Here is a 12,500-nt window from a genome sequence, read left to right as displayed (position 1 = left end):
ATCTTCATGTCTATATTATGTCCATCAAGCTTTCTCCCCCCCCCGCCCCCCCCCCCCTCTCTCTCTCTCTCTCTCTCTCTCTCTCTAATTAATAGGGAAGAAAAACGATGGCCATCATTGTTATTAATACATACTATAATGGTGAAAGGTTTAGATGATTATAATATATCGTCATCAACCCACAAGAAGCGAGAAAAAAAAGAAAAAGAGAAGTAAATCGTGTTAATAAACTGCTGCTTTTCAGTGGATTCAGGTCATCATGATAAGACTAATGACGGGATGCTAAAGTGGAACATTCATCCACGATCGCTAATGTGTATTCCTTGACAGCATCAAGAGGGGAAGGAGGAAGGAAGGGAGGGAGGCAGCAGAGAAACAACAAAGAGGTTTAATGAGATCTATAAAAATTACACACAACACGGTTTATAGTTGTTTGTTGAATCGTTGTTACAAGTTGAATGGGGATTGAGATAATAATAATAATGAACGGGAAGGGAGAGATGAGTTAACGATAGATAAATGAATATATATATATATATATATATATATATATATATATATATATATATATGTATTAATACCGGATAGGGAGACTTTTGGTACCCCTATTAGTTCATTTTACAGTACTTTACCAATAGGGAGACCAAAATCCGGTCCCCTATTGATTTGACCTCTAGCACATTCACTTTTCTATTTTTATTTTAAACTTGTCAACCCAACCGTCAAGGATATATAATTGTAAATCATAGTATTGAAGTTATTTGTTAAACACCACAGTAAGAAGAGTTATGCCTAAATTTTCACGTTGGTCAATAAGGTGACCGCCTGAAAAAAGTACAATAGGGGTACCAGTGTTTTCATCGATATATTTCAATAGTGAGGCAATATATCTTTCCGAAATTTTCTCTAAAATTCTAGAGCATTATATGGATTTTTATAGTAATGAAAACCTAATATAAAATTGTGTGAAAGTTGATGAACTGAGGAATGAACAAGATATACGAATTATAATCTATTTTTAGAAACAGATTTATCGAATCTTGGTCCGGATTCTTATCTTGGTGACAAGAGACAAGCAAACATAGTAACTCTTTTTTTCGTGAAACGTATGTTTAGTCAATTTCGCGCATAAAGAGGCACTCGGCACTCACTCACTCCGCAAGTCAGTAGTAGGTGGTTATCAGTTATCAGCTTTAATTCTTAGTCAAACGCTTCATCAAACCCATTATTGAGTAGCATGTTGATGCCTGATGCCAGTTGAAGCCATCTCGACGTCGTGAAATGGAGCATCTTCTGTCATAGCAGTAGAATCGTCAGATGCCGCATTTAAATCCTCCATTCCAGGCGTTGCTGTTGCCATATCGATCTTCGAAATGATTTGGTCTAGACGTCAAGTTGACCCGTTCTATGTCTGAAGAGATTTTAAAGTGCAATACCTAACATTATATCTTGATCTACAAAAGAGTCTTTTTAAATGAACCGCTGTGTTTCTATATTTTTCAAGAACCAATGATTATCTGATAACAACTGACTTGCGGAGAGAGTGGCCGACGGACGTCCTCTCTATAGCCGCAAGTATTTTTTCGTCACTTGCTGAGTTCCAAACTAGACGTCTATGGCATCGTGGGGTAAATTGATGCTGGAGGCATCATTGAAGAGACACCGAGATAATTTAAATGGTAAGTTATTGGCCATTCTTATTACATCACTGTTGATTTAAGATTTTCAATAGGGTAGACATCACAATCACACACACACCGATTGATGATTGTCACTTGTCAGTCAGTCATTTGGAAGTGGAGTCAGATAATTCGGGAACTTCTGTAGACTGTAGATTCACACTAGTGAGTAAGATCTGTCGTTTACTACTACTACTACTACTACTACCACTACTACTTTTAGTTTTAGCTTTATCCAACTCAACACTTCTCGTGTTTATTTTATTTTGGCAAAACTAGAATGGATTTTTGAAAAGAATATAAAATAATTTAAACTTAAACCTGTCTTTGCATCTTGCTTTATGCATACAGTATGCCATATCACAGCCATCACAAAATCATAGTTTAATGTTGAGAATATGCTATTTCTTTTGTAACTTCAGATCAGAGAGATTTGAGCTTTAAAAATCCTGAAAAATGTCTTGCTGTCAATCCAGACAACCCTTTTGATGTGATCTATGATGTTAATGGTAAGAATGTAATTTGATGAGGAAATGAATAACATTTAGGTACACATAGTTTGCTTTTTTTTTTTTTTTTTGAGTCATGATGTGTAATACTATTACAGTCCACTCCGGATAATTGCAACTCGTTTAATCGCAACTTTCGGTTAATCACAATATTTCCTAAGCAATGGAAATAATTCTATATAAAAGTCACTGGTTAATTGCAACAAACTTCGGTTTTTTAAAAAGTGGTAAATTCAAGAAATCAAACAGTATATCATGATTAAATTTCATCATGGATGAAATCGTGACAGGTTGAAGAATCGAGAGTGAGCAGGATTTAATGCTACAGTAGTGTGTCACCACTCTGTTAGAGTCGAAAGAGGGCGGGGCTCTGCAGTATGGGTTTGTGACGTCATCGGTGGCCATTAAATAGAAGAGGGGTGGGGCTGGTCATAATCTTGACAACAGGTTATAAATGACAGTTATAAAGAGAGACTGAGCGATATCCTTTGTTTTAGGATTAACAACTGTGCATTGTGACCAACGAGTTTGGTGAGAGCTTATTGTCTCTCATTAAGGCTAATCTCTTTAACTCTGACAAATGTTGAATTGTTGAGAAAAAAGATTGAAACTTCTTCCAATCTGAATAAGATATCGGCTTGCTTCATAGCTGCTTTTGGTTGACAAATCTACACGGGGCTGCCATATGGTTTTTGTTTCAATCAAATTGCTCTGTATGTGGTGGACTAAGAATATTATTTACTGGTTTGAGTTGACAATAAATGTGTAAAATGTTGAAATAGTGGACAGGAAACTGAATTTCGGTTAATCCCAACATTTTCGATGATCCCAAGGTATTGCGATTATCCTAAGTGGACTGTACCTGAATCTTGAACGAAAAACTATCATATGGATATGATTATAGACAGATTGGTTTCTGGAATTATATTTCCGTCCTCCCTTGCCAACTCTGACGTTCTTGAAATTTAAAAGAAAATAGCCAGAAGGTTTCGGACTTAATTTTCTTTTTTTTTTCCAAAGGACAATAGTCATAAGGTAAATAATTTTTAAAAAATCCTTTTACAGCACAAGATGGCATGATTTTTTGTTTAAGAGTTTAGAGAAAAACTTGCACATGATAGTCTTCAGCTTTTTTTTTGTTGTTTTTATTTTCTATATAGACTCCAACTCAGAGCCTGAAAGTGATGCAGAACAAAGTTCCATATCACATGATTCATTTGTGGTAAGTATGTACATTAAAATAAAATCATAACATTTGTATAGCGTTTATCCACAGTTGGCACCATGCTCAAAATGCTTCACATCAACATATTTTGTGGTGGACAAAACACATTTGCCACAAAAGATGAGACCTGCAGTCTGTTAGGCGCAATACAATATTTCAGGACAAGGACAACACTGTTTTACACCAGTGAGATCTCCTAGTTTTTTGTTGTTAAAAATTTTTCTTTGCAGTGGACTTCGCCAACAATAACACTATTTTAAACCTTCCTCGTTATATTTTGAAGTGATATTCATTGATGAGCCATTCACATTTGAAGTCGTTTGTTTTTTTATTTGACAAAATGTGAAAATGATGCGTTTCCAGGAAAAATTAAAATAGCTTCTGTTGGGATTATACTTTTGATCTCGCATTTTGTCCAAATTCTCTTGCATCGTAATGTTTATCAACTTTTTTTGTTAACTATATTGCAGTTGCAAGGTTAGGAAGTTCATATTGTTGCAATGACAACCGTTTATATGTCCAGAATCGTAGTGATATAAAAAATTGTTTTGTAGTTGTTGGTCCTGGTGTAGGATTTAAAGAGTTGGTTAAAAACGGTTTACTGAAACCCTGGTTGGTGTATCTATATTTATCCAAGCACAGTTGAACATATTAAATACTTAGACAATATGTCTGCCTTTCTCAACTCTTTTTTATTATACTTGCATTATTAACCAGCTAATTGTTTAGTTGGATTATTAAACAATGGCTCTTCATGTTTATTGTCAACATGAATAAATTGATTGATCTGTCATCTTTTCCACAAAATATACAGGGTCCCGATTTTGTTGCTGACTCCGAGTCTGATTCCTCTACGTACTCTGTGAGGTACCCAATGCTGAGTACATCATTGTCTTTGGAACCTAGTGCTCATTCCCCAACTCAGTCAGAGCCTCATCCACAACTATCACAGACTGAACCTCGTTGCCAGTCTGGGACCCAGGTTCAACCCGAATGCTATACACTTGCAAACCAACGTGTTACGTGCAATGGTGAGTCATTTTTTTGTCATTCTTCTCCTTTGATATTTGTGGGATCAATTTTAATTTACCCATTCCTTTTAAAAGAAAACTTCCACCCCCTCCATGGTGCTGCATTTGTGTTATTGCATTTTTTTTCTGTTTTGGCAGTGCTGCGTCGCAAAATACGCTACCATTTACATAACAAGCACAAATCCAAATTTGATAGGGTGGACATCTTAGAATCTGAAACCCCAATGTGTGAGTGATATCAGTGAAACCAGCCATAAAAATGTTCATGTTTATTTTATTGGGGTTTTTTTTTGTCTGTAATAGACTTAAATTGCTTGTATTGTAAGTGTTAAAATGGTTTTTTTGTTACAACCATCTATATATTAAAACTGTTTCTTTGTATTTCTATGATGCTTAAGGCTTTTTTTCACAGACCAGCTGGAAACTTAACGAGAATCAGAGTAGATAACATTTTTATTAATCTTGCAACCTAAACAGTATATGATGATTGGGAGCATTTAAAGAAAAGCACATTTTCTTTTTAATTTGTCGGTACTAAAATTATACTTTGATAATGCCTGCTGTGCTACAAACCCTTTTGACTTCCAGGTTCAATATTTTTCTTTATTCTAAAATTCTTGGGTTTCCTTTCAATGACAACTGAGATCATTAAAATTCAGCTCACAACATGATGTGTGTAGATTTGATGAAAACATATGTTCGAGTTGAGAAGCAGTGTTCACGAACTTGCTGATCGTTTTTACTAGCATTTATTTTCCTAACTTACCTGTATCAATTAACAAAGGCAAGACTCAAATATTTTCTATCTGAACAGTGTGTTTGTTATTGAAATATTTCCGGCATATACATGTCATATTTCATTCCCACAAAATATAAATCAGGATTAAGTTGTCTGGGCATCAGCATCGTTCAGGCAGTTGGGGGGAAGTCTTTAAGGAATTAATGAAGCCGATGCTCAACCGGTCTGGAGGACGTTTGATTGATGTCGGCTGTTTGTTCTGCCAGCCGGTGATGTTTTCTCACTCCCTCAATGACAAAGTCATTGTTATGACTATGAACTATAGTCTATTATTACTTTTGTTACTATATTAATTGTTACTTATAGCCGCTACTGTTATTATTATTATTATTATTATTATTATTATTATTATTATTATTATTATTATTATTATTATTATTATTATTATTATTATATTATTATTATTATTATTATTATGATATTGCCTTCATTGCATTCTATTACTATTATTGATATAATTAATTTCTGATTGTTGTAAATAATTTATGTGAATTGAATTTTGTCGATTGGCCAAGGGCCTACAATAAACTTAAATGAAATGTTAGTCTTTGGATAGGACTTGGGTCTATTCTTGATTGCTTTTCCGCCTGGGTCGAGTGAAGCATTTGGAGTAAATTTTGTTGCTCAACGTAAAAAACATGACGCTTACCATTCCGCTGATACTGATACCTCCAAGGGGTGGTTGGGGAAAAACCTAAAATTCTTTTGACATTCTGTCTGATTTTTCGCTGAAACAACAAAGGACAATCTATGTATTCAGATGAGACTTCAATGTGTTACTATTCCGATTTATGTTCATATTTTGATTATAATGAAGAGGGAACCCTGAACCCAGTGAAGTGGGTGGATTGATCTATTTATTTCTATTTCAAAACAAAAATATGGCGTCTTTTCACTGGATTTGTTATGTGGCAGAGGTCTCCACAAATCTAACATACCTCTTCCAAAGGAATAGATGGTAGAAAAGTATATAACAAGAAGGAATTATGACAGTTACTTGTCCAGGCCTTAAATATTTGGAATGCTATTCCTCTCTATCGCTGTCATGTAGCTGATGTGCATATGATCTGTCTATTGATTTATTTTCATAGTTCATAGCATGATGTGCTTTATTTTCTTCTTTTTTTTTCCAGAGAAATACAAAAAGCCAAGGAGACCCTGTCCATACTGTGGACAGTTGCAAACAAAACTCTCAAGGCATTTGATGAGGAAACACAAAGATGAGACAGAAGTTACAGAGGCCATGAAACAGCCTGTAAAGGAAAGGGATAGAACAATGGATTATCTCAAGAAAAAGGGCATTTTTTATTCAAACACTAGAAACAATTCAATAGTTATGCGTGAGAGAGCACAAGGGTCACATGAAGTTGTTATGTGTGCTGGCTGTAAGGGGTTTTACTCTGGACGAAGGGTTTATGAACACAAAAAAAAATGTAGTACTGAGCATGCTCTGTGTACTGGGTTGTAAAATTTTATCCCGTGGCTCCCAATGCAAGTAAAGAAATAAAGGAGAATATTCTTGACAAATTTCGGAATGATGAAGTGGGAAATTTGTGTCGATCAGACAAAGCTATAGTATTGTTAGGAACAAAATTGTGGAGTAAAAGTTCAAAGAAGGAGAGAAAAGTTATAATGAGTGATTTACGCATCTTAGGAAATTTGATTTTAAAAACTAGGAAGAGAACGAATCAACCTTCTTTCTCTGGAGAGGACGTGGTGAAGCGTTGTAACTTTAATGAAATATCGCAAACCATTTCTGAAATGACTTTGAAAGAGGATGGGACATTGAAAGCAGGCTTGAAGCTTTCAATTGGATTTATATTGAAAAAGTTAATTAATTTCTTAAAAGGGGAATATATAATGCAAAACAAAATGGAAGAATCCGCAGAGATAGATTTGTTCAAAGCTGTCCTGGATTATAATTGGGATAGTATTTTTTTTACAGCCAGAGTTCAATGTGAAGCAAAGAGAACAAATTTGAGAAAACCCAAAGAGATGCCATTAGAGAATGATATAAAGAAGCTACGGCAATTTATTACTGAAGAGATGGTCCGTATTTGTGAGGATGATTATCAATTATTTGATTCACATATGTTTGTTAGGCTTCGCAATGTCATCGTAGCTAGGCTTACAATGTTTAATGCGAGGAGAGGCGGAGAACCCGCAAGGATGTTGTTAAAAGACTGGAATGATGCAGATTCAGGTGTATGGGTTGATCCCCAGCTTGTACAACATGTCACTGATCCTCTGGAAAAAGCGTTACTTGAGAAGTATAAGCTGGCCTATCAGTCTGGAAAGGGAAGCAAGATGTTGGTCCCTGTGTTGATACCCAATGACACAATTCAGCCTTTAAGGAAACTTGCACAGGAGCGTAAAGCTGTTGATATTTCAGACAACCCATTTCTTTTTCCAAATACAGGAATATCCAAAGATCATGTAAGTGGTTACATTGCCATCAAATATGTCACTTCCTTAGTAAAGGATTTAGAGAAACCCCAGTTGTTAATAGCTGATAAATTCAGGCACCGAGCTTCGACATTATTTGCCTTACTTGATGTCCCACAACACGAGAGAGATGTCTTCTATCGACATATGGGACACAGTGAATCAATCAATCAAAACATTTATCAGTGTCCACTTGCAATACGAGAAATAACAGAAGTTGGTCATTTTTTGGGTCAAATTGATAACTCAGCATCGGTCACTGGGGAAGGAAATTGTAACATTGAAACAAATGACTCTGTAGTGAATAGAGACTCAAATGCAAATTTTGGAACATCCATAGTAACAGCTGCAAATCAAGAAGAAATATTTGATGGTGAAGCAGGAGTGCCAAATCAGCTTACGTGTTCTTCAAAACAAACTGAACCCAAGAGGAATTCAAGCAAAAATCGGAGATACATGTCATGGTCAGATGAGGATACAGATAGAGTCAAGTCATATTTTAAAAACTTTGTCGAAGATGTTTCAGCACATGGTTCAAGGGGATCATTACCTAGAAAGTCTGAAATTATTCTGTTCTTAAAACACCACAGGGTATTTTCACAAAAAGGAATCCCTGAAGGTACACTAATTAGTTTGGTGAAGACAAAGATTTTTAATGAAAGAAATAAATATAGAAGGGAAAGAGCGTTTCAATCGGTGTAATGACAATCATGAATTTGATTTGTATTACATTCATTGTATTGTATAGTGTTATTGACATATTTTGGGGGTTTACAAAAACGTTTTATCTTTATATAGTACAATCTGTTCATCATTGCAATATCCTTTTTTATATTATATGAACATTCATTTGCTCAGCTTGAGAGACAAATGCTTTGTAGAACCATAGCTGCCAACCGTTCTGTTAAAAACGGATTTGTTCCGTATTTGACTTCCTGAGTCCGTAAGTGCTTATTTTTAGTTCAAAATCCGTATTTTGTAATTTTTGACTAATTTGTGGTAAAAAAGCCATGTGAGCCTAATGAATTATTATTATTGATCCATTATTATTACTATTACTACTATTGTTGTTATTATTATTATCATTATTATTGGTGTCCAGTGAGAGCATAATCTCCATTTGTGTAGCTCTTTAATTTGAATTATGCCTCTAACATAAATGATTTTCAACAATTAAAAAAGTTCCATTCGTTTATATGACGCCTGTATTTTACTCAAACCTTTCATAATGTATTGGAGATTTGCATAGGATATGGATGTTAGCCTCGATATACTTTGAATATTCTAAGACAGTATTGATACTTTCACTATTTGTTACAAATATTATTTTAATTAAGAATAAAATTAAATCCACCTTTTTGATTGGAAGGTATTCAATAAGAAAATCAATTGCTTATATTGATTAAAGATGACAATGATTATTTCCCTTTATTAATTTATGAAATATATAAATTTAATCCCTTTAAAAACATCTTCATCTGATTTTAATTTTTTTTTTTTCAAGCAAGCTTTTGTAACGGTTTAGGTTCAAGAAAAATAAGTATACTCCATTTTTAGGTGTGTTTATCTTGTCAAAGTAAAGAAGTAGGAATTCTCTAATATTTAGAGGTGCATTTTACTATAACTACTATTATAGTATACTACTTAAAGACCATTATGTTGCATGAAAGAAAACATATATGCAATCGTCTACTTTTTATCTGAACTCACCTAATTTTTACCCCAAAACGCCCTCTCAAGTGATGTACCAGGTTGGTAGTTATGCATTTCTAACCATCTTAAGTTATTTCATTTATTTTACAATCGTGCTTCTTGTGTATTGGTCCTTATCAAAGTTGAGGCAGTTGAATTCTTTCTTTATATTGTCCGTTCTGAATTTTGATCTCATTGTGGAAAGCTCCCATAGCGGGCAGGGAGGTACACACTGTGTCTTCTATCCCCTTATATCTGTTTTCCAACATGCTTTCAGTCTTTGTCTTGGAATGAGATTACTTGTTTTTTTCCTGGCCCTCGCCGGAGTCCTAGCTGGGAGGGAAGCAGTCAAATGCATATTTATTGTTTTGGGAGATGATATTTTTTTCCTTGTAAATCATCTCTCTGTTATGTATTATTACTATATTTGTTATTTTTTAATGTATAATGTAAGCATTTGAGTGTGTTCCTCTTTGTTGGATTTTGTTCTTGTGTCCGGATAAGACTTATAGGTGATCTCAAACTTAGTACATTGGTGATACGCTCTTGGAATCTACATCTGATCCCTATTTGTTCCCAGTTCCCCTATGTCTTACTTTCTCTTGGATGCTTCAACTGTAATTCTAGAACTTTTTACTATCCAATTTTCTTCCTTTTTACTGGCGCTGATATAACCTAAATGTGTTGCAAGCGCCGTAAAACCCTTAAAAACAAAACAACAATCATTGTGGAAAGTGTCATTTTAACGATTCAAATGTGCTGGTACTAAACCCGATAATTGAGCAACATTTGGACTAGCCTCTGTCATCTCAAACTTGTTAGTGTTAGTAATAGTAATTAAAAAGGCTGACTTTTATATGTTGCGATTCGATGAAGGGGGGGGGGGGGGGGGGCTTCGGCACACATCGCCCCTCATCCCGGGCAAAATGAGCGTTCCTTATTTTATTTTTGAAAAGTTGGCAGCTATGTAGAACTATCTGAAAGAATCAGATATGGCAGAATAAAAAGTCTTTCTACTAACCCTAACTTAATTGGCCAATGTAGCTTTATGTTCAGCATTTTCTAGATACCTAATGTAAAATTTCACTATTCTTTTTATGATAGTTTTAAGAGTTGCAATCTTTAGAGGTGACTGTCAAGAAATGACACCTCTGTGCATTTAATTTCATTCTTTCTTTATCCCCTCATCCTTAATCAGAATAATAATAATTAATAATGAAAAAAAATGCAGCAACGACAGCTTAGAACGGCATAAAGTGCTTAAGAATTATTTTTTTGCATTAAACTTTATTCAAACGATTTTCAACACTTTTGCTTCACAGTTTATGCTTTTTAACAAATGCAATTAAGCAACTTACCAGCAACAACATATTGGTTTGTTATCATTTGAGGGTTTTATCAGTAAAACTGTTTCTATCCTTTTATGTTGCACTGTACACATAGCAAACTTCATGCTTTTATTTGGTGACCAAAGACTTATGTGATACAGTGGATGAATGTTTGTGATGGCTTTTGGAACTGAAATAAACCTGCAATATGATTTGTAGACTTCTATCGTTATGTATCATTTTTCGGTCAAATGTAAATGTAATTTTACACGAGCTTGATGTATCATAAAACCCACAATGAGCTCAACGTGCAGCTGGTAGTAGATTTATATGGACACGAACAACGTTGTTACAATTCAGTAACGTACTCCAATTAACACAAGTGAGACTGTAAATGAGACTTTTACAATGACTCTGCATCGCCACAAATATGGATTCGAACCCTGGCAACTCGGGCGTCAGACGAACTGTCTACCACGAAACCAAAGCAAGCATTGTGCAAGTTAAAGTGAATGAGATGTTGATTGAAGCCGTTCATTGTGTCCATCAGATCTGCTGTCCTATCCATCCAACTCCATTCACTCACTGGGTGGGGTTCCCGACTTCCCATAATGGGCAGGGACGTACTCGTTGCGTCTTCTATCCCCCTATGTCTGTTTTCCAACTTGTTTTCTGTCTTTGTCTCGGGATGGGATGGGATTACTTGGTTTTGTCCAGGACCTGGCTGGGAGGGAAACAGTCAAATGTATAGTTCGAGTTTTGGGAGATTATATTTTTCCCTTGTAAATCATCTGTCTGTTATGCTCTTTATTGTTTTGTTTACATATTATTTATGCTTTGTAAACATTTGAGTGTATCCCTCTTTGTTGGGACCTGTGCTTGTGTCTGAATGAGACGTTTAGGTGATCTCAAACTAAGTACTTTGATAGTGGGCTCTTGGAATCTACTGTTTCCTATTTGAAACAAATCCCCTTTGCCTTACTTTTTCTTGGGTGCTCTAATTGTAGTTCCAGAACTTTTTACTATCCCATTTTCTTCCTTTTTACTGGCGCTGATATGACCTTAATGTGTTGCAAGCGCCGTAAAACCCTTAAAAACAAAACAAAACAAACCAAGTCCATTCAGTGGTATACAACAACAACAAATAAACTCCTCTGCCTGGTCCCTTCTATCTCTGATCTTAACCTGGGTCGTCAGGTTTCTAAAGGGGTCGGGGACTGCAAAAACAATGGCGCACGGAGCAACTGGGAATATTTTTTGCCGTGTTTGAGTCCCAGGTTATTTCCCTGAGCGCCCCTTCTGAGGGATGGACCTTCCCAGGAGTTAGTAAATGCGTTGCTCGGCCACTTCACTCTACGCACACTGGGATAAGCTTCGACACTATGGCCATGAAGCTCTTAATCTTAAGGACTTACTTTATTTTAGACAATTTGGTGGTAGCTCACTTGAAAATGCACTCTTAGGTATACACATATATAAACATATACTGGGCTCCCTAAAAGGGTTTTTTAATGTGGTCTCCCTAAAAACATGTTTTTACCAAATGTCTCCTTAAAGCTACAGAAACACTTAGTAAAACATTAGGGGGACCGAGTAATTTTCTATATACCATTGTGATCATCAAGCATCAGAATTGTGTTCATAAATCATTGTAGGGAATCAAACTATACTCATTTGAACAAAGATTGAACAGTTTAATCAATTTGAACAAGACATATGCTTGGTCCTCCAATTGGTGCATTTCACAGTGGTCACCTTAATAGTGGATTGATACTTATATATATATGTATAT

General features: G+C 35.3%; 2 protein-coding genes across 2 annotated transcripts in view; one reads left to right on the top strand and one right to left on the bottom strand.

Annotated features, from left to right (window-relative positions):
- The window catches only part of LOC144972750 (uncharacterized), a 160,609-nt gene that overhangs the window by 48,658 nt on the left and 99,451 nt on the right, over window positions 1-12,500 (bottom strand). The gene's annotated exons all lie outside the window — the stretch shown is intronic.
- On the top strand, window positions 4,237-6,859 carry LOC144972751 (uncharacterized). The gene is made up of 2 exons (XM_078914346.1): window positions 4,237-4,444; window positions 6,377-6,859. The coding sequence occupies exons 1-2, from the start codon at window positions 4,288-4,290 to the stop codon at window positions 6,709-6,711; spliced, it is 492 nt and encodes a 163-aa protein (XP_078770472.1). The 5' UTR covers window positions 4,237-4,287; the 3' UTR covers window positions 6,712-6,859.

Source organism: Berghia stephanieae, chromosome 5 (assembly GCF_034508935.2).
Source record: "Berghia stephanieae isolate SIO BIC M18660-M18661 chromosome 5, UCSD_Bste_1.3, whole genome shotgun sequence".
Lineage (NCBI taxonomy): Eukaryota > Metazoa > Mollusca > Gastropoda > Nudibranchia > Aeolidiidae > Berghia > Berghia stephanieae.
This window is presented reverse-complemented; position numbering and strand designations above follow the sequence as displayed.